Genomic DNA, 24,055 nt, shown 5'->3' with positions numbered 1-24,055 from the left:
TGTAGGATCTATTTTTTCTTGATTTTGTACCTTACTTGCAGCAAGTTTTACTTCATAGAAAGTGTAGAACTGTTTAACTTTTCACCGAGGGCATCATAAACATAGCATCACTTTAAAATGAACACATTTTACCCCTGAATGCCAGCTGAAATTAGTCAAAGTGTATGAATGGACTGTATGTTTGTCATTAAGCTAGTGAAGGAGAAGGATTTACATTGAATGGCTGTAAAACTACCCTTTGTTGTTGTAGGACTGCAACCTATGAATATAAAGTGTCTCTGATGTGGTGAAATGATGGTTGTCGTTCTGAGCTACACTGCAGTGCAAACACCCTGGAGGATTCTTGGGTTGTTTTCCCATCTTGGTTATCAGCCTCAGTGGATCATAGGTTCAAACTGCAATTTATCAATGGGACATTTTCACCTATTTGGTTCCTTACTAGTAAGAACAAAATGAAAATGCTGTGTTTATCAGATAGAACAGACTTGTGGAAAAAGTCAGAACTTCTGTAATTTCTTGATTTTTGCTTGTAAAGACTCAGGAGTTCCTTGGGTTCCTTTTTAAAGGTGTTTTTCTGAGTTTTTACTTTGATTAATAAAAAAACATTATAGGGGTTAATATTTGTATTTGTTGTTTTAGCCATTTTCCTCTTACCTATTATTTAGGCAAACAAAATTAGTTGATACTGCAAAACTCAAGGGATAAGGCAGTGTCATTTCTACACATAGGAGTATAATTTCAAAAGTAACAAATTGCAACAGGCCAGTCTGTTACAAAGAAACATGGCATAGAGTAAATAGATTAACAGAAAAATTATATAAATCACGTTCTTTGCCAGGTGTTTCCTATTTCTTAAAATACATGCCTTATTAGATACTAATCATCTGAATTATCTACGCCTGACTCTTGTTTTATTCCCCAATTTTCCACCTTTCTCATCATTTGAAAAGAAAGGTGGGAGAAATGTGGTTACCTTGCACTTAAACACTTGTAAATGTAATATGTGCTCAAAAAGTGAAAGATGGAAGCCCATCGACAAGAAAACATAATTGTGGTTAAAGGTTTTCAGGGTCAATCTGTTTGCCGCTAAATTCCTGACAAATACTTTACTTATAATGTTTATCTTTTGTCTTCTGTTTTTACTCTGAGCCTTGCAATGAAATTTCACTCAAATGTGCACTATGAATGTGCAGTTGAATGACAAAGTCTAAGGCTACGTTCACACTGTATGGAAATGCGACCCACATCCCATCTTTTTGCCCATATACAAACGTCCTTTTTTACCTGAAAAAATAGCCGATTTGGGACACTTCCATATTTGGTACTAATTCAGATATTTATCGGATGTTTTTTAAAGCGTCCTCAGTCTTAACCGTCATGTTGCATTTACGTCGGGCTAATACGTCTTTCACGTCACTTTCTTTGCTCCAACTACACATCCACACACAGTAGAAGCAGTTAGCGCTCTATAAAAGGCCATCTTTAATAGCTGTGCTGCTTTCTTCTTACCTTACTTCGTCTCGTTATTATGTTGTCTTAGTACTGACGGCTCCCATTGCACAACATCTTTCTAATAATAACACTGGCAGGTATCTTCGGTTTCTTATTTTTTTATATTTTAAAAATAAACTTTACTGAACACCTCTACAAACAATTAAATTCACCATTATTTCCTTATTTCTTTTTACCAAAACTGCAAGTTTTTAAAAAAGGAAAAAAAAAACGCGTGCTCTCTGAACTCTTTGAAGGTGGCGGAGCTTGGTAAAGGAGCGTTCCTTGGTCTGCGTTGTGATTGGTTGGAAGGACTTTAATATTAACCTACATCATAGGCTAGAATGCAAAAGGAGGGAAAATTTTTTATTGAACTTTTTATCCACCCTTATTTTCTATCATCTATATACGGCTGTCGATCGATATATATCATTATTGAATTATCGTCCAGCCCCACGTAAACAGCACGCCTATGTGTGACGTCTCCTTCTGTTATCCGCACATACGGGTCGCTTTACACTCTTGAACCATTCAGAGAGAAGTCTGATGGCGGCTGCATGTAATAGTAGTATGAACAGCTACCTCAAATAAATCCGATTTCAGCAAAATGGGCAAACTAAGCCTTAATTTTAACATACATGTTTAGTAGAGTTCCTATGCAGTCTGGTAAAGTACGGAATTGTGTACAAGTGTTCAACATATCTCAGTAAGGAGTATAAAATCTTATATTTCTTGCCTTTAACCCATATTTTGTTCCATACACACATACACATACATACATACCAGCCAGATGGAAAACACAGGCATAAGTTACCCAGATTGTGCCTTCAACAGGCACAATGGGACACTTAGCAGTTCATAATAACTTCATAATAGGGAAAACATCTGGTAAGTTTAGACCTCTGTCATATCCCCTCCTGAGACCTTGTCAGGTGTGCTGCTTTGTCTTTCTCTGACTCAGTTGTCCAGGTTGGCATTAATAGATGTGGTGAAATCTGTTCTCTCCTCATTCATCAGGAACTTAATGATTTGCTCTTTTCATGTCCTCAACCCGGCCCGTCAGGTTACAGATTTTGATCTCTCCGTCATGTGTCATCGTAGAACAGATAAGGGCTTAGTTTCAAAGCTAGACGGATTAAAAGATGGTATCGGGCCTGAGCTTAGAACTGTAAGCCTTCCGGCTTTCTTAAAACGTAATACTTTCTTTGGTTTATGTCCAACGTGTTGCCAAGGCCTGGAACTGAGTTCATAAAACATTTTAATTTAATCAATTTCTCACTGAAACTTTCTACTACCATCTGTGTCTATTGGTTTTCCTTCGCTGAAATTATGTCCCTCTTTTTTCAGCTCCTGGAAGGCAGCTTCACATCCCAAGTCAGCCATGAAGTTGATGGACTGATCTTCCAGCCATGTGGGGTAAGTCATCATCCACGTTTGGCATCCTGTCGTTTGTCAACAGCATTTCGTTTCCTCGACTTGGATGTTGGCCGCTGATTTTTCTGACTTCGGGCTTCTACATGAGTATCAGACAGCTTGTCATTATAAGCAGCTATTTGTCACTTTCTGCACCGGTCTTGTCCCCATGTCATTGTAGAGGAAACCACACTCTTACTATTTCCTTCAAACATACGGGTATCTCTATGAAATGCTGCACCTTAAATCCTTGGCGTATTGGTTTGTGTGAAGCTGGTCCTCGCTGAAATTCTGATTTACTTGATTTAGAACAGCAGAAAATCACTTTTATCTCCTGACAGTAATGGTATTCCACTGTTCTCCCACTGCAATGGTCTCAGGGGCATATATTTCTTTGCACAACATATGCATAAATCTACATTACATTAATGCAAGAAGGTGCTGGAGTAAGTTTTTTGCATGTTTCATCTTCTGAGTTTTATAGTTGAAGCTTGATGTTAAGCACCTGTATACTGTGTCCTCCATACCTCCTATGCTGCAGTAAAGTGACAGTTTTATTTTTATTGGTCATTTGCTTCCTTCTAGTTTAATATTGACTCTTTATCAAGGAGGTAAATAGTAGATGTCTGTCACAATGTTCTGAACTTGTGATAAAATGTCTCTGACATGTTTATTGAAGTACCAAAGCCCTCTTAAGTCTATTTATGGGATGTATACTTACATACATGCATTAGATATCTGTTTAGACTTTGATAAGCTGACTCAGCTGCTTTACAGTAGGAAATGATTTATCCGTGTAGTAGGGCTGGGCGATAAATTAATTTAATCGATTCATTCAAATTTACAATTTTTTAAGACTTAAGTTTTGGGGAAATCTGGATTTTATTCTGATAAAGGCACTCATTGGGCTTCCATGAAGATAATAGCATGCCAAGCTGAATATATGTTTAGGAAAATATATTGTCAAAATATTGTAGAGTTACAGTTTAGTTTACTCATCATCTTATTTTTTAAGTTAGTTTGAAGTTACACGAGCAAAGTGAAGCCTGTTCTTAGCACATTGAGTAATACCGCTAGCAGCAAACATTTAATATTTTCATTGTTTATAAGGCAGGGCTGCCGGCTTGTTATACAAGCATGTTTCACAGCTTGTATTTAGTTGCACTGTGAATTCTGGTCAACTTCCAGAATAAATGCTTACCATAAAAGCAAATTCTTAAAATTATTTCTTTAATTACTAATTGTGAAACAAAAAGGAGGAGAAAAAAATGATTAATCAGATTTGGTACACTAAAATTGGAGATTTTATTTTTAAGGCATATCACCCAGCCCTACTGTGTGGCTAAGTAATTGCTTTGAAAACGCTAAGAGAGCCACATCATCTACAATAAGCATAGATTAGACCACTAGTGGACATTGTTCCACTATTCCAAGTGTTTAACTCTGCTTCAAAACCGTAAAGCTATCAGGGTTTAAACTCCAGTAATCTGTTCTGTCGTTGCACATTTCATCACAATGCATCCAATGAGGGGTAAAGGCGGCAATTGAAGCATCTGAATAGACCCAATACTTTTTCTGCTGACGCTGGAAATATATCGAACTCAAAGCTTCTCTTGCATATTCATAAATCATGAGCTTACACTGTCATTGTAGGTACTGTAGCACAGCTTTCTGCATGTAGATGTAATATTGAAATAGTTCAGAGTACCAGTCCTACAACTAGTGAGGATAGCCAGAACATCCGTTACCTGTAATGCACATTAACCCTGGGCATCTCTCTCTTAATTTGTCTGCAGATCCTATAGGTTTTTAGAAACAAATATTAAGTTGTTAATTAGATCTTGCTAAATGACGCATATAGTGACATCTCTGGAAAGGTAAAAAACAAATTATGATCTAAGCCTGTCAGCCATGTGGACAAGCCAAGAAGTGTTGGCTAATCAAATCCAAGAGGACATTCAAGCTGCCAACAGTGCTCCCTGGGATGTTCACAGCAGTATAGACCAGGAGGACAGCAGTGGGAAAAATACTAAAAGGAATAAACAACAAGCTGTTTTTCTTGTCATGATAAGATATACTGCTTAGCATTCAGATCTCATTGGTTATTGAAGATGTGAAACATTTATATTGCATTGATAAAAGTGACAAACTTTTATCAATGCAATAAGTTTGTTATTCTACAAACCCAGCTCACATTTTTGTTGGTTATAAATTATGAAAACAGGGCAACACATCTTTCATATGGACTGATTCCAGTAGATTTGCATCACAGCTAATGAAGAAACCCAGACTGACAGGAATAATCAAATCAAATATGTATTCTGTTTAACTGGTAGAACCTCACCCTGGCCAAAATTAAATAATCCATAGGACTCTAGGCTTTAGTACATCTAGGGAATTTCAATCAGCCATTTTGATAGCTCTGGTAATTAACACATGCTCTTTAGCATTTTGAGAAATTACTATCCTTATTTGCTTCCTGGTTTCCCCCCTTGTATCAGATCATTATCATTAGATCATAACATGATGATTACCAGTGCCCTATTACTTCATGCTGTTACCTTCTAAGAAATTGATTAAGCTGCAATCAAATGCGCATTTAAAGCTTCTCTGCAACTTGTACCATACAGTATGTAGACTGTTTACTCATGAGCATTGCGTTTTAAAAGTTATTGATCATTTTAATAATGCAGAGCATGCAGCAGTATCTTAAATCATACATTTACTATAAACTGTAAGGTCGGTTTGAAGGTATAAGAGACTTTCCTTCAAACATTGTGTCAGTTTTCTGTTTAATATAGTTTGAAATTAAAGGAGCAATAAGAAATTATTAATTTGTTTAACAAAAAAAGACCTAAAAATAGTGATGTGAAGAACTAAAGGTATCTTTTTAGGTGGAATATGGTTTGACATTACATACATCTCTCTTTGTTCTTCTTCCGTCTCTTCTTTACAAAGCCGGGAGAGCACACATCTTGTTTTGATCTACAGACTGTGCTCAACAGCCCACCTAGTGGTGAAATTTCACTTATAGTTTCTTTAAGATGAAGAGATATACCTATAAAATTCAGTACATTCATCTGCATGTCAATGGATGATATACTACTAGGGCTGTAAGGATATTTTGTGATATTTCATGATATAAATAAGCCTCACTATTATAGCTTTATAAGGGAGACACTCCCTTATAAAGCTATAATTATGAAGGTTTAAACTTGGCACTTTGTATCTACAATTGCAGATATTTACATACACTGTATAAAAAGAAACAATCTTTTTTGTTTTCTTCACAGCCTCATATTAAATCTGATCCCCTGTTGTTTAATTTTCATTACCAACGTTATTTCTATGAATTTATAGTGCCAGAATTAGGGAATTTTATCATACAGAGTTTTATTTTTATATATATATATATATATATATATATATATATATATATATATATATATATAATATATAAAATTCAACTTTTGACCAAATTCCATTTAAGCTGTGTGGTTTGGGTCAAGCATTTTGGGTATTCTCTCCACAACCTACCACCGTGGTTTGGTGGAATTTCTGTCCATCCCTCCTTAGCAGAACTATCGAAACAGAGTTGGGTTTGTAGGACACCTTTCTTGCACACAACTTCACACCTCTATTCATAAATGTTTACAGTATTTGCAGTCCTGAATTTACTTTACAGCTGATATTCCAGTTTGCTTATGATCATTTGTACCATTTCTACCCCAACTTTCTGGTTCATGTCAAGAAATGTTGCTTAAATGTTTCTTGTTCTGTTTCCTTATGATACCATCTATTTTGGGAAGTGCACCAGAACATCTTGCAGTAAAACATGCGTCTAAAATGATTGCCTCTGAGACACAGAACCCATCTCCTTCATAGTTAGCATGATGGTTGGACATTCCCTTCCAGTTTATATTTGCATAACTGTTTGAACAGATGAGAGTGGTACCTACATCCTGAAATTTTTCTCAAGCGTGAAACAAATTTAAGGAGAGCTGCCATTTCTGATATCTTGACTGATTTATTTTTCCCATGATGTAAGTAGGCTGTGTGTTTGTGGGCTCATCTGGTGAGCTTTTTGTATATAGCCCTTTCCACAGCGGTCAATGATCACATTTAGTTTCAATAGAAATACAACATAAAGCAGAGTTTCCCCCAGAAAATGTAGAGCCATTGATTCGCATCAAAAGGAGTCAGTTAAAGTGGTTCAGGTATCTGATCAGGATGCCTCCTGGGTGTCTCCCTTTGGAGGTTTTCCAGTCATGTCCCACTTGGAGGAAACCCCGGGGAAGACCCAGAACACACTGGAGGGACCATATGTCCCTTCTGGACACCTTGGGTTTCCCCAGAATGAGCTGAAGGACGTCACTGGGGAGAGGGCTGTCTCGGGTTCCCTTCTCGCATCAGAGCTCAGATAAGAGGAAGACAATAGATGGGTGGATGGACAGCATATAATAACTTCTCTGCTTAAAAGAAGTTTGGTTTATTTCCGATCAATAAAATACAAACATTTCCTGTTGATATAATTTAACCTTCCCTCGCACATTTTGTGGTTGCCTTTTCAATTTTCGGTTTGAGGTAGTTCATTTTACTTTTAATTTATTATTTTACACTCAGCTTTTCAGTCTTTTTTTTTTTTTTTTTTTTTTTGGAGATTTAATCCGTAATGATGGCCGTCATTTTAGGTTTTGCAGCATTGTGGCAACAGTTCTCGGGAGAGCTGGGCAGTGAAAGTCGTCCAAGGCTTGCTTTACCCATCTGCATTATCTGTCCACTACAACACAGAGACCATCTGCGTTTGCCTCTCCCCAATGGTCTTTAACTAATGCCTCACTGTCACAGTCAGGCTCAACATAAATGTCTCGGTTTTGCAACGCCCGATGCCCTGCTGTTGTTTTGGTAAAACATATTTTTCCCCCTTTTTTAACTTTTGGATGTTGATTGGTTTGTTGTGTAGACTCCCCTCAGATGAAAGGAGCCAATTAGACTTCATTCTGTTTTCCCATTCTTGATTACATTCTAAAAGTGTAAGATTATGGGTGTCCAATTTAGCTGCCAATTATTTGTCATTATCTCTGAGAGAAAAGTTTTTGTGGGAGGGTATTGAATTTTTAAATAGTTTACAATCCTGAAAAGAAACTATTATCGGATTTAGAGCGGTACAATGGTGTTTGTTCCCAATCTTTGTGTGGTCGTGTTGTCCTCTGTAACCTTTGTGAATTTAATAGATTTTAACTAATTGGGCCAGAGACAGAGATCTCTAAACCATGGCACTCTGTGAGAATATGTGTGGCTGAGCATTTACTAAGTCTGCTGTTTAAATAGCAACATCATCATCAGCATCCCAGTCGGGGATTAGGAATTTGCTATCAAACAGTGTTTTCCGATTAGCTGTGGCAGCTTTGTTTCGGCGACCTGAAATGATTGCTGTTCATCAAGAAGGAACAAAATGGGCAAGGGCAGCAAGGCAGACATTCTGTCGATGAGAAATCTGATTGCATAGACAGGCTGCTGTTCAGACGAGTCAATTTTGTTCTCAGGTGTCTTTTATCAATCCCCTGATATAATTCTTGCCTTTAATTGGACAGAAGTCCTCTTATAACCATGCAAGCCTGTAGCTGTTTCTCCTTTGATCTGAAAATGTAATGCCATACAGTTATTGTACAGATTCCTTGCTAAATTATCCATAATCACTGTAATTTGTGATTAAATTATGATAATTTTAAAGCTCCTTGAGCGAAAAAAAGACGGCAAATGAGCAGGCATCTGAAAAATACAGTCAGGGCAAAAAGAAACTGCACCCATGTTCAAATATAGAGATTTAAGTATTGAGACGCAATCACACTTTAAATTAAACTTGACCATGTTATTCATTTAATTAAGATAAAGTCAAAAATATGTGTGGGGGATAACTAAGGATTCACCTCACTGATCCGTAGCTTGTCGAACCATGTTTAGCAGCAATAATTGAATTGTTTTCCGCATAAATTTATCAGATATCCAGGTATGATTTTGATCAAATCCTCCTTTAACATTAATATGTTTTTTTTTTTAAGTTTTCACACCTTCAATCTTGCACAACTCTCCTAAGGTCCATCTACAGGACTTTAGTCATTTATTTTTTAAACCTTAAAGCTTTTTATTAAACTAGATTTAAAAAAACAGGGTGACCTGGCCAAGAAAGGCTGCTGCTCACATCACAGTGGACAAGAAAGACAACAGTAACAAAACAACCATTAAACTAGCAAGCAATTTGACAAATACAATGCCAGAGTTAATTATTACAGTGAAAATATAAGATTTAAAACACAGGCATTGAGCTCCAGAAACTTAATGCCTGAAGCTCCAAAACTTCAGTTTTCCTATAGCAGAACCATCATTTATTTCAGCCAATATGTTGTAGATAGAGCCAGGTTTCAGACAAGCTTTAGTTGTTTGGATAATATCTGACTTTCATCTTCAGAGCACTTCGGTATACAGCGGAGTTTATCAATGACCCAGAGTTTGTGTTGTTTAAGCTGAAGACCTGTGTTTCGTTTTCGCCCATCACGACACTGTATATTATGGCTATCCATCTCTGCATTGGTCTCATCTGTCCTAAAAACATTGCAGCAGAAGTCTTCCGTGAAAGCAACAAAGGTATAATTTTTTGTTCACCGACAGCTTCACTGCTTATATTTGTGTTTTGCTTGTTTATTTAATAATTACTTTGTGAGTACAGTTTTTTTTATTTAATTGAGGTTTTATATATATATATATATATATATATATATATATATATATATATATATATATATATCATTGTAGAAACTGGTCTAGAACAGCTCTGTTCTTGACAGACACAACTCTAACAATAGATTGTTACATGATGACATTATGATGGAGTTTAATTAACACTAAAACTGCTGTTTTAGTGTTAATTTAATCGGATATTTCCAGATATGGAACCATAATTCAAACATGGACAGTTGGATAGATATTCATGAAACAACTTTGGGAAACTGTTAACCTTTAAGAAAAACTGGTTAACGATGGAGGTTAATTTATTTAAAGGCACCTAGTCACATAGTATGACTTTAATTTCTACGGCAGTAGCTCAATCTGGTTTTCCGACTAAATTATACTGCTTTGTTCGCTTACATTTTATTTCTATGTTCAACACTTTGCTTTTGCTCTATTTGTTAGCAAACAAAGCACTTTTGTGTATATTTACCATAACTAGGCCACACAACTGGATATTTGTGCTGTGAATCAATTGGTACAAATCCACATAGCACATGAATAAGGCATCTTATCCAAATCGCTAAATTTTACCACTTTCATTATGGTGGCGACGGTGACAGGCGATTCCCCACTAATCGAGGCGTCTACATATGTCTGTGATGGGGCCAAGTAAGTCAGCAGTGCCCAGCAGAGGGGCGAAAAGAAAGGGGTAAAGTAACACTAACCCTGTCAATTGGGTTGGCCAAGCTGTCACTTCACTGCGAAGCATTGCAGGACGGTCCACTGGCTCTTAATGCTGCTACATACCACATGAGAAACAAGACATTTTGTTCTTGCTCCAGCAGGAAATGACGTTATTTTGTTCTCCCTGCATGTTCTCGACACAATGTCTCTGCAGAACTTTTTTCTTAAGGGGTGTCCAATTACTGTACTGTGATTGGACAGGATTAGATAGGCGTGTTTAGGTTGGAGAAGCGGAAATGGCTCACACATCTGTGGAACTGCAGTCACTCGGTCCCGCAGTTCAACTTTGGTCGTTTAAGCGGTCGAAGATGCCGTTTCGCTCACTTGCGGCGTTTACTCTATAAGTTATCCAAGCATGGCAGTCTTGCCCTTGTAGCACCGCACATCTGCAATGTTCGCAGTCTTTACAAATGGCGGCAGAGCACACCGTGCAATATTGTGTGTCTGCTTCTCAACTTTCAGCTCTCCTCGTGCTTGGCTCTCTGTGCTCCCCTTACCCATCCATGTGCCAGGTGTGACATGACAGCTGAGTGTCTTGTGAACTATGTATAAACAGAGCCAAAACAGACGTTTTTCGTGTTCTTCCCACCCCGACTACAAGAACAAATTTCTCTGTTCTCGTGGAGTATTTAATAATCTTCACAGTAGCTGTGTCTATTGTTTCCATATTCAAATAGTTCTGCCGTTCGGCAGATGGCACAACGTTTATGTTTAAGTATAGTAATCGTGCCTGGTGGAAAGTCCTTTTCAGGCTCAAAAAGGACTAATTATAATAATATCAGAGCAAATACTTGGTGTATGTGGTTTTCTTTTTATGGTCAAAATACGTGACTAGGCCCCTTTAAATACATATTTGTTGTCTCTTATCCATTGCTTTAATGAGTCACACTGAAATCACAAATGCATCATGTCTACAGAACATTCATGCCTTAATCAAATCACGAGTATTTGCATGTGATGCTTTGTCATATTTAAAACCCACTTTTTTTTTATGATCCTATCTTTTTGAAACAAATTGCCTTGATATGCCACCTTATGTAAATAAGTGGTTTTTGAATCATGCAGAGCATTGGGAGCTAGCATATTGGTTTTTAGTGAGCTCTTAATGCCACCCCCTAATGTGAACATTTTATTTCTCAACATTTGGCTGCACACTCTCCTGTGGGGTTCACCAGAGCTCCACATCGTTGGCCTGTTTTGTAAGATATGATGTCCGCTGTCTTTATTAGTTCAGTTCATCCAGTGTCATAGGCCACAGAAAACTTTGGCTTTGACGCTTTAATACTGTCTGTTTTTCTCATCTTTCTGTTTCTAAGTGTCACTCAGAGGGAAGTGACCACCCACTGATGTTCACTAAAAAAAAATACTATATAATTTTGTGAATATGAACTTTTATTTCACATGCTGTTATAACTGCATTTATTTTCCTATTTGAAATCTATTATTAAACAGCTTTTGAATTTGAATAGATCTAGAATGTAAACATAATTATTGTAATGAGTACGTGTAAGACAACATATATTTTCTGTATTAACTATAAATGTTCAATAGTTTTGCCTTCAGATTCTGTTTTTCTGGGCCCATTGTCATAAATTCTGTTGTATTTATCCTTCAGAAGAACTGACACCATTATTCTGTAAGATTTGGCTGTAACAGTGCAGTCACTGCAAAATGTTGAGACATAATGTGCTATTTTAAATAAGCAATTCTAGTAATTTGGTTTGCATCAAACAGAAGCAAAAAGTCAGACACTTCGGCTGTAGAGGACTACAAAAAGATGAGTACTGATAATGATTGTCAGCCTGCAAGCAAAAAGCAGCAAGGAAGCCAAAGGGGATTACAGGGTTCATACGGAGGTCGCATTTCTAGGGCTGAACACTGAAAATAGCATATTTTCAATTATTTCTGCAGAAAAACTTATATAAGCAAATATGTTTCATAAACCATGATTGGCCCTCGTTGATTAGACTTGTGTGTCGTTGCTGGAACATTGAGGATGTCCAGCCACGCTATTAATCTGAAAGTGAGGACATTAATAGTCCTGATAATTTTTTTCCCAAGTATGCTACCTTGATAACCGCAGAGGAAAAAACATTGAGAAACATTTGATGGTCAACTTGACTGCCAGCATGTTTCAATTTGCAGTACATACCTCAGTGAATCCTTAATCTTTCTATGTTTATGTTCCAGCTCTTTCCCATTTTATAAGGCTAAATTCACAATGCAGGTCTTAATACTCAATTCAGATTTCTTTTTTTTTTTTTTTTTTTGCTGAAATCAGATTTTTTTTTGGAGCTGGCCGTTTATGCTACTATTAAAGCTAGGGTCAGAAGTTTCCCCATAAAAACAGTGATATGGGTCGCAAATGGGCAAAAAGATCAGATTTAGGTCGCATTCCCTGCAGTGTGAACATAGCCTAAGACATTTTCATCAGGTTATGTTTAGAGTTGATTATGATCCAAGCTCTTGCCTGTCATAATTGCTTATTATTAGATGCTGACTGCTAGTTTGCTTAATTTATAATCTGTTTTCTTTTCAAATGAACAAGTTTATTTTATCGAATTCCTTTCACGGTTGCACGGTTGTCATCCTATGGCGATACCGTGCTGGATTTCTCTGAGCTACTGAAGGCGAACCAAACAAATGTTTGTGCAGTCTGCATGCCTAGATGCTTGATTTCTTTTACACATGTTGCCATGGAAGTGAATGGAAGTCCTGAATGCTGTGATTTGGGTGGGTTTACATTTTAGAAAATGTACAAACATAGGTAGGGGATATCAACTGAAAATTTTAATACAAAAATAACAATAATGATAAAAGTGATGATAAAAAAATTATTTATATAATATATAAAAAAATTATTTATAGCTTATGTGAGTATTTTTTTAGGTAACTGTATGGCTGTGTCTGCATGCCACTGCAATTATACCCCTATAAAAACAAATGCTGCTCTTAAATAAAAAAGTACACATTTGAAATGGTCTTCACCATGACGTAAAGAAGTGTAATGTTTGTCACTGATCTGCTCACAATTACTTTTGTGTTTTTGGATTTTTTTTATGTCGTTTAATGTTTTATAAACCAACAATAGAGAGAATGGCTAAAATAAAAGTCTCGACAATACCGGGAGTTTTGGAGTTTTTCCAGACATCATTAATTGGAATTTATCATTACTAAGATAAATCCAAATTCTTTTTATGATAAGAAATGCTTTGCAATAACTAATAATGATGCAATAAATGCCCAACCCTATGTAGAATATATTAAATTGCATTATTTATGTTGCGAAATCACAGTGGCAAAAAATATTGTGTGCAAGATTTAGTAAGCTGTAATATCTCATTGCATCCATGGTCTCATCGCAGTAATATGTTTGGTGAATTGAATGAACATTCCCCATCCTTGATCCTCCTGACTGACTGAGATAGTTAAAGGTTACAGCGAGGGGTGGGTCCCTGTTGTTCATTGAAAGTGAGTAGGTGAAATGTTGCTTTCTTTTTTTGTTTTTTATTAGCAAACCTAACAATATTGAGCAATAATATTGCGATGGCATGTTTGCCCTGAGTAAAATATGCATATCCCTGGTACTTGTAGTCCTTTGTGCATCATGATGCAAGTATAATTTGAGTCTAATTTTTAGATCACCTCTTGCAAGGTTGACATATCAAACACTGGATAATTTATAGGTTGAAAGACTAATCGGAGCATGGTACATTGCTTGCTGCAGTTTAAATTGAGATTGTCAGGGTAAATAGGCACAGACATGCACAGAAATGAGTGGACCGTAAAACAATCAGCACATTTGTTGAAAAGTTATTGTTCACTGGATTTGGATCAATGGAGCAAATATTTTTCATTAGAAAGTTTATCCACAAAGTAAATATATGACACAATATCACCAAACATACTTCAGTTATTCTGTTTTCACCTAATTTCAAAGCTTTTATTCTTATATTACTATCATCATTAGCAATCGGTAATGTGTAAAGTCCCATGTCTTTGATTTTTGTCCTCTTTAAATCCTTTCACTTGTGTTGTGTTAACCTCTCCTGTTGTGAATAGGATTAGGCTGGAGGTTAATCTCAGCAGGGGGTTGTTGAAATGAATGTCCATTAATATGGGTACAAAGGTTACCGCTGCAGCAGTTACTGGATGCTATCTCGCCAAACACATGGTGTCCTTGGAGTTAGTTTTCTTTGTCTCAGCAACATTGAATAAATTCTGAATTGATAAAACAGTCATTGCTGCAGATGATGAAACTGCTTCGGGAAACTGTCCAGATGGTAATCTTGGTGTAAAGACTAGAAGGAGGAATGTTTGCTTTCTTGTTTTTGGCAGATCATTTAAACTGTGCAATTGAAAATCTCAGTAAGTCACCCAGCTGTGATATATTTATTTCCAGTGAAATGGATGATTTGGAATCAGATTATTACAGATAAATTCAGTTTTGTTATTATTTAGCTAACCACATCACATATTTCCCTTGGCTTGGATATCTCTTACAGCTAACTTACCTCTTAGTTCACTCATTAGGTTTTCACTTTCCCCACGTTCCCCTACTGGTTCATCCTAAGGTATATTGTTCCTACTACGCCAGAGTGCACCAAGACCTAGACTCAAAGGCACCCGTGGTGCCAGTGGGGTTCTTAATAATGCCTATACTACGTCTGAGCTGAAACTGAATGATTTTTTTTTTGTCTCCTAGAAGCAGATTTATTGAACTTTTGCAGCCTTTTGTGTGTAATCCACAGCCCTGTAGAACATTAAGTCTGCCTTGCAGCAAAAAGCTGCTTTTGAAATGAGGCTTAAAAAGTATTTTTTATCTAAGGCCGTGCAGTAAGCCGTCTAGCAAACTTGTTTTTCTCTAATCTAATTAGTAATTCAGTGATTCTTTTGTTTGTTAAGATTGCCTAATAGGTTAACTGGGAACATTTTTTGTCTCTATCAGCTTTTTCATATCAATCATAGTCTAATATTTATGGATAATGGTCTCAGAAGTTGCCTGAATTAAATACACCCTCTATAGCTGTGAGTTTCTTCATTGATTTGGTTTAATAGACTTCTTTGTCTGAATTTTGCCTCAAATGCAAATTGTTTCTAACAGAGGTGAGAGGGAAGCTGAATATTTAGAATGTACCAGGGTTTTGTTGACGGTATTATTCATTTTCGCCTTGAAGGGGGTCTGCAAAAACAGTGCAGCCTTGCCATAGAAAGAAGAGACATTTAAAAATTACCTTCTGAATGAAAGTAGTCGAGTAATATTGTCAGGGTCTTTGTTTGAAGGCTAAGACAAACTGTACAAGACTGCTATTTTGTTCATGAGTGTATTTGAGAAAGGCCATTGATCTGATAAAGCAGTGGATCAGTCAATAATTCTCCATTGCATCGTTGTATATCTAACGTGTGGTTCAATATGCAGCTTAAAATCAATAAACACTATAGCATGCCATTTCTTCACATTTGACCCTGTTGTATAGGCTGTTTAATATTCAGCTCAGGCAGTCTGCTACAAATTGTTAGACACTTTGGGATTTTAAAGTCATAAACATGAACTTAGATGCCAGATAGAGTATACCACAGATATACATCACCGATAATCAAATGTTGTAGCAATGACCCCAGAATAAACTTTGCCTAATTTCATGCAATGCCATGCAAACACACTATCTACGCCAGTGAAGATTCACTTAACTCTGGATTTTAAGTGCTTTTTGGCTGACATGGCCTTAATATCTGTAAAATTGAACAAATAATTATTTCCCCACTCAAAGATAAAAGTAGGTTGGATATAAAACAGTGACCTTTTATCCTCAGATGTTCAGGTGAGCATTAGCTCTTCATCCCAATACACACACAATATTCAACGGGCCTCATTATAAACAACGCATACTTCATAGATGTGACGGGACTTGATGTTTTACAAAATAAGCTTTATGTCTTCACGCTTAGACTTGTGTAAAACATGTAATTAGATAGACCAGCGTACCTTGCAATGAATGAATGAAAGAAACAGTATGGCAGCAGTTTAGTAACAAAACGGCTGTAGCTGCCAGCAAACCTCAGGAAAAATATGATTAGCTAGTCATTAAATGTCCAGTAGGATAAAATCATGCACAGAATTGTGAGTAATTGCTTATTGTATTACTTGGATTCCAATTTCAATCAACTTTGGTTTTGTTCTATGGATATTGGCTGCTTTTGAACTCGGTCCTTTGCAAACACTTTACAGATACTGTTTGTCTGTTGTAAATATTTTTTTTTAATGAGCTTTTTTTTTAATGGACACATTATTATGTCATGACCAAGTTCAAGCACAGAAGAAAGAGTAATAGATAAAAACTTAAAAAGACCTTCAGAAAGCTGGAAAATGTATTGAGCCAGATCACTTTAAAGGTCACAAGCTTGTTTTTTTGGAATAAAAGTATAAAAATTACGACTGATTTGAAACCTACTTGCATTTTTCATATGAATTGCCTCCTGACATTTTAATTTCTACCATAAATATGCTGTCCAGCTTTTTTTTTTTTGTTTGTTTACTTCACGTCACTTTCAAATCAATAAGGGCTAAATTTCCTCCAGTGGAAACATTGATCTATTAGATCAATTATTCCCCTCTTATTCTTTGAAAGAAATACACATCACCAATAGGGAGTGTTGGTCGATAACTTGTAGCATAGTTTATCCTCTTTTCTATCCCTGTATTCTCATTAGTCTCTTTTTCTCACTTGCTGAGCCAGAGTTGCTGCCGAGGTGAGTCGATGTTGAGCAGTGATGTAAAAAAAAAAAAAAGATTGCAGACCGCCAGCTGGTCAGACAGAATCCACACCTGAGGTTGTAACGCTAACATTTGTGCAGAATCAGAGCCCTCGAAAACACTCTTGTTGTTTATAAATTGTTGCACACTTCTATTCAAATTTGGCTGAAATTCAATGACAGAAATATTCCATCTGTGCACTAGAATGACTATCTGTATATTTCCAAGTATTGCTAAATCTTTGCTTTTGATGCTTTATAAAATACCTTTTCAATCATCTTTGACTATCGCCACATTTTAATATTTCTACAGTAAGAATCGAAGGAAGTTCATATTTGACCCAAACGTCAGATGCACCTCTTTTAGCATGTACTTTATTCCCTCTTTTTTTTCTATTAGGTGTTTTAAAGAAAATATTTTTCTTTTGCGTTTTCCGGATGGCTCTGTTATTCCTCCTCGCACTCTGAAAGTCACAGCCGCTGAAATTCTGATTTGAAACAGCAGGTTATTTCAATGCACTGGCACATCATTACATGAAAATGAATGTGATAGATGAGAGATATGTTCCTGAAGGCAAGGTCGGAGCAGATGGTCTGTTGTTCGCCTCAGTAATAAACTCTCTTTTTTTTTTATTAAATGAACTCACTTATTGACTAGACCAACAATGGTAATGAAAGAGCAAGTGCATCAGGTAACACATTTTCATTTAGAAATGAATTTGAAGGCTGTCTCTTTATTCTACCTGCAGTCTGATAGGCTTTTCATGAAGTTGTTGCCATGGTTGCTCTGGCATCTACTCATTTAGAGAAAATATAATTTTAGGGTAAAATTGTACCGTATAAAATTTTAGCACTCAGTGTTGGGAACAAACCTGAATGGATCCTCAGGGCCTTTTAGTTTATGGTGTTGACAACTTTTTAAAACATTTCTGAACTGTTATGGCTCTGGTTATGCCTAATACAAGCGTACAATAAAAATAAATCAAGCTTGCAGACATTTTGATTTGATGGCATCAACTAAAAAAAAAGACTATTGCGCTTTTACCACCATGTTGCGTCACCTCTTATTCTCAGAATGGTGTGTTTGGAAACTGATGTTGCAGATGGTTTAGTTTTTCTATTTCTATTCAGTAAATTCAGTTCAACAGTTGGAAGTATTGCTTGCATGGTTTTTCTTTCATTATTATGCATAATAGCGATGTCATGTAAATGTTGTGTCACTGATACTAATCAGAGGCGTTTAATTAATTTGCTGATTCAAATACCCAGCCTTATACTATCATAGTTAATAAAGGCAATGCACTGAATTTGCTTGAAAGTTTAATGTCTTTCAAGTGCAGAAAAATAATAAACTACATTTCTTCAGCATTGCATGGTCTAGATTAGTGTTGTGATGGTGACTTATACCAACTGTAGATAGTGAGATTTAGAAGCTACACACATCTCTAATGTACAAAGCTAATCCACATAAAATCCTTCCAAATTCGTCCAAATATCTGCATCCAAAGTCCCCTCTAAATACTTAGATTTATGATTTGCAAAAGACTTAAAAAGGCCGATTAAAGGGATAATCAAGAACAATGGAAAATTAAAACTGGATATTTTAAAATCTAATTTCAAGCAGACATATTTAACTTTCCTGTCAATGTATTTTTCACATATTTGTTAAAACTGTCACTATGTTCTGAGAGTAAAATATGAGATTGATAATCTGAGAATAATTAAACTCCTGTGGCTCCTCCCATTGGTCCTGCTGCCATTTGCAGAAATATACCGCTCCCAGGTAGAAACAACCAATCAGAACCAGGAGAAGGGTCTGGCTTTGATTAGCTGTCAGCAGTGGCAATCACTCTTGTGCACACCCACACTGTCACCCACACAGTACTACCTTCATTCAAGCTCAAGGTTGCCAGTGGGCTGCAGCTGTTTGGAACAACCTGCTTGATAGGAAACCTGCCAGTTTCTTGAGTGACATCTGCTCAGAAAACAAAGACCTGTAAACATTGAAGCAGCACGGCAGGCTCTGCTGTGGTGAAGAAGCTTTGGAGGGGAGGGCTGTAGAGCAGCAAAGAGTAAAGGGGAGAAACCTGTAAGGTGTGCTTGTTCAAATTTTCAGGCCAAGTCTGTGATTTTCTCAAAACACCCAACTGCAGCTTTAAATTAAGTGCAGAGAAACATTCCCACCCTTCAGTGTTTCTGAATTTAGGCTTTGGACATAAAAGTTTGGCCATAAAATCAAACATTATTTACAATTCAAAGAAAACTGGAGTATCTAGGTTCACTGAAAGCTGTATAGAAGTGGGCTTTAGTTTTACGCTATTCAGAAAGCACAATAGCTCCAGAAAATCAGGTTTTCTATGTTTCTTCTGCCTTAATGGCCTAACTTTCCACCGCTCTGCCTTAGAGGTGCACGACGGCCAAGCCAACACCCGCCTCACTTTTTTCATGTACTGTGACAGTGCGGGTTCTCCTGAGGAATCCTGTCTGTTCTCCACGCGTTCCCTCGCCGGAGACTTCTGTTACCTGGCAACCTGACAGTGACAGAATTTGGTCATCTGTTCTCGCCTCCACCCGTCGTCATGCCTTTACATTCCTCATGTTTCAGTGCGCTTGATTCATGTCCTTCGAAATGTCAGGCACGCATGAATAATCCAAGCGGCAGAAGGAAGGATGCTGTCTCCTAACGTATGCTGGTTCACTGTGAGACATACTTGTGATGTAAAACTTGCAATCATGGCGAATCATTTTGTATAAGTATTTTTACCCAGCTGTGGCATCTACAGGACTTCTTAGGAGAGCATCAGTTTTATAGGGGTTTTCTTTAACTTTTGCCTTAAAAAAGTTATTCAGCCATTTGGTTCTTCGCTGTTCTGATTTGACGGGAATGACAGCGGTGTTCTCTGGGAAAGAAATCTGTTTATTTTTATCCTTACGATTCCTCTACAGTGTACCTCTTTTGTTCCTCATACAGCGGTACAAGCCTGGGAGATGTGATGACATCCTCAAGTGGAAGCCCCCCAACCTCAACTCTGTGGACTTTCGCCTCAAGATCACCAAAGTCGGAGGAGAGGGGTGAGTAGCTGTTGCCAGGGCGACGCTCAGCCTGACGAATCAGATAGCACCTATCATTTCGTTACACACCAGGGTGCGCACACCGAGGAGGCCGCACTTATACAGTGATAGATTGAAGGCTCTGTGTACAGCTGTCCGAAAACCAGGTTAAATTTCTTTGACTTTAAGGCTTTCGATTTCTTTCCGTGTCCTTTCTTCCCCTTTGGGGTTTAATTCCTTCTGCTGCAGTACAGGCACGCTCTGACAAAGAGAACTACTGTCTCCATCATTGTCTGTGTGCACCTTCTGCTTTCTTATGTCAGGAATTTTTATTTGCTGTATGACCCTTTTCCTTTGGGTTCTTTTGTGTGTGTGTTTGACTGTAATGTAAATTATTTAGTTCCAGTACTGCAGATTCAATCCTTCCCCCTAATAATCATAAAAGCAGACAACCAACGTGATTTTCAAAAAGACTGTTAACCTATTACAGGTTTAAGACCACTTGAATGTGTTTGTTTTTTGAACCTACAAATACAATTGTAAGAGTTGGAGCTGCATTAAGAATGTATGCAGTGCTGGATGAAGGTGTGCTGCAAAATAACACATGTGTGTCCTGGAGGTTCTGGGTTCAACTCCCTGAGGAAGACCCTTAACCCCAAATTGCTCCCCGGGCGCCTCACAGTGGCAGCCCACTGCTCCCCAAGGGTATGGGTTAAATGCAGAGAACAAATTTAATTGGAATGTATGTTGCAATGACAAAATGACAATAAAGATGACTTATTATTTCTATATATATATATAGAGAGAGAGAGAGAGATAGATAGATAGATAGATAGATAGATAGATAGATAGATAGATAGATAGATAGATAGATAGATAGATAGATAGATATAACTACATAAATACATACACTTAAATTATGATATGATTACCGTCCAGCCCTTTAGGAAAGCTTGTCTGAATAAAAAAGGCTCGAAAAAATGTATTCATCTGTAATTTGATATTTTTGTGAACAAAACTTACAGCAAATGTAGCAAGATTTAGTAAACTAAACCTAAAATGATTACAAAAGTCTAAATTGTAACTAAAATGTAGTTTCATTTCTGTCTAAGATCTGAAAATGAAGCTAAATAAAAAACTGCTACTTGTCAAAATGAGTACTGCTTAGGTGATGCCCTGAGTTGTCCTCTTGTTGCTACATGAATGTGCAGGACCTAAAATGCTGTCCATTCATCAGAAAATGGAAATGATCCAGTGAGTGGCGGTTGAGTTGAAAACAAATTGCTTTATTGACATTGTAGGTCAGTGGAGAATGGACAGGCTGAATCATTCAGATGTAGACATGTTGACACATTTTAGGACACAGTAAATTAAAACAATACATAATATCCGGTAGCCTGGCTGCTCAGTGGACTTTACTCTTCTGTCAGCTCAGAGCACTATATTGTCCTCTGTTTGGTCCCGTGGTGTCTGAGCTGCTGTTATCTTTCCTCTGAGAGCTTTTTGACCGCTGTGACCGTTCCAGCACTTTAACCACGAGCCCACCTCCATTTACCAACAACAGACTCCGAGAGTGACACCGGGGCACAGCCGCTCATTCTACTCTAAAGACGGCCAGCCCTCCAGCCTGCGAGCGTCTTTACTCCTCCCCTGCGTGTGGGTGGACACAGACAATCATCTTTAACGTTTCTGCTATTTTCCCAAAAGATGAATTTTGCTGGCAGAGTAGCGATCACCAGGGCTCACTCAAGTCTTGGTGGAGGCTTGCAAATCTGTCTGGGAGGGAGAGATGGACAGACTTGTTTGGAGGTAACAACTGTTTATTCATCAGCCCACACAATCAATCCTTGAGCACATCTTTGTGCACCGCTGAGGCACACAGCCTTGCAAGTTTTATTACCTTCTCTGAAAGCACACATTGAGGGAGACGGTGATTATTGTGTGGCAGTGAGAGGGAAGAGGTGGAAAAGGATAAAATGGAAATATTGAGCAATTGCAGAAACATTGCCAGAATGCCAATTAAGCATGGTGCCTAAAGTGTTGTATAGATTTCTGGATTCATGGCTAATTTTGGCCAGTATTCCCTCGGAAAGCAGGATGAGTAATGGTTATATCACAGGTAATTAGATGTTCTAGGATTTTAGGAGCTTGGATTGCTTGAATTGCCTCTCCCAAAGCTGATGCCCAAACCTTCGCGTGCTGCCTTTCTATTCTGAGGAATCAATTATTTTACAGCATCACGATCCATATTTAGTCTGAGTGATTCCAATCAAATACATGCCCTAAAAAAATCATTACAGTGAGGTGGAGCTCAGAGTGAATTCAAAACTTTGAGTCCAGACTCAATGAATTCAGAAAGTTGAGAAGATGCTGGAAGAGTAAAAGAGATTTTTTTCCCCCCTTATGTTTCAGTTTGTCTGATGCAGCAAATAAGGATTTGATTTGAAAAATGTAAGCTGCCGAGAGAGATATGTTTTTAAAGTTCATGCAATCTAACAGAATCACATCTCTGTAGTCTCTGTCATCCTGAATGGATTGCCTTCAATCACTGCAAAGACTCATCTTTGCAAGCCACCTACATTTTTTAGAGTTTTGTGTGCTGTTTAGGGGAGATTATACAGAGTAGAGTTTTGTGTGCTGTTTAGGGGAGATTATACAGAGTAGAGATTATACAGAGTCATAGCAAAATAGTATGCATTCAAACATTTACAGCTGATTATTAAAGACCAATAGTTTATCAGTACAGCTTTTAAAATCTTACTTTGATAGATGAACATGCAGAGCTGACGTCGACGCTCCCAAATACATATATATGTTCTCTCACCTAAAGTTTACATACCTGGTGGGATATATGTCTTTATACAAAGCCATATGGATCCCAGTGTTTGTGGTGATTTTGGCATCTGATCAGGACGCTTTCTGGGCACACAGAACACACTAGAAGGACTTTATATCCCATCTGTCCTGGATTGGATGTCCTGTTATTGCCTTCTCACACAGTGCAGTTTTAGCAATCTTCTAGGACTACTCTATGACACATTATACATTCTGGATCGAATAAACTTTGGTACGACATCAAATTTGATTTATGGACAAGATATGACCCCTGTTTACTGCTACATTGGTTACGACGTACAGTAATGAGCAACTTCATCAGTGTGTGCCACGTCAGCGTATGCCATCCATCTACAAAACTGGTTATATTTATAACAAGCAAACAAAAACAGCTGTTCAGCCGCATGCCTATTCTTCAATCCCAAATCTTTCCAAAACAAAGCCCCAGTCAGTTAAATAAAATAGTTGTCCAGTTGTAAATTAAAGAGTTTTCTTTGGAGGAATCAGTTTATAGGAGCTATGAGTAAGAAATATACCACGAAATTAACCAAAATCATTTTCATTTGTCACCCAGGATGGAAGTAACATTCCCTGTCTTAGTCAAGTTTTTCTCCTTTCAAACCTTAAGGTACGGTCCGGAACTACTTTGGTTCAGAGTGTAGCCCATGTTTACTTCCTGGTTCCTGAGCCAATCCTATGAGAGATCCCAGGGTTCCCAACACAGCGCAGCATTTGGTATTTTATCTTGGCAAAAGAGCAGCAGCCTGCAAACATAGAAGCCAGTAAGAGAAGTAGACCAGAAATAGAACAGAAGACAGCATCATATACCCATCCTGTGTAAGTAAAATTTCAGTGGAGTTTCACAGCAGCAACACACCGTTTAGAAACATCATATTAGATGGTCAGTGGCAGGCTGTGGTACCGATTTGAGCCACTAGGTGCCATTATTACTTATTCCTCCTTTAATCAAATGTCAATGTCCTCTTAAAAATAATAATAAAAAAAATCGTAGGCAAAAAGTACTTAGCTTAACATGTCC

At 37.4% G+C, this 24,055-nt stretch overlaps 1 protein-coding gene across 1 annotated transcript in view; it reads left to right on the top strand.

Moving 5' to 3' along the window:
* The window catches only part of rngtt (RNA guanylyltransferase and 5'-phosphatase), a 136,523-nt gene that overhangs the window by 86,722 nt on the left and 25,746 nt on the right, over window positions 1-24,055 (top strand). The window contains exons 11-12 of the mRNA XM_036147592.1: window positions 2,839-2,907; window positions 20,102-20,202. Coding sequence (XP_036003485.1) covers window positions 2,839-2,907; window positions 20,102-20,202 — 170 coding nt within the window. The remainder of the gene's footprint in view (window positions 1-2,838; window positions 2,908-20,101; window positions 20,203-24,055) is intronic.

Source organism: Fundulus heteroclitus, chromosome 15, assembly GCF_011125445.2.
Source record: "Fundulus heteroclitus isolate FHET01 chromosome 15, MU-UCD_Fhet_4.1, whole genome shotgun sequence".
NCBI classification, from domain to species: Eukaryota; Metazoa; Chordata; class Actinopteri; order Cyprinodontiformes; family Fundulidae; genus Fundulus; species Fundulus heteroclitus.
This window is presented reverse-complemented; position numbering and strand designations above follow the sequence as displayed.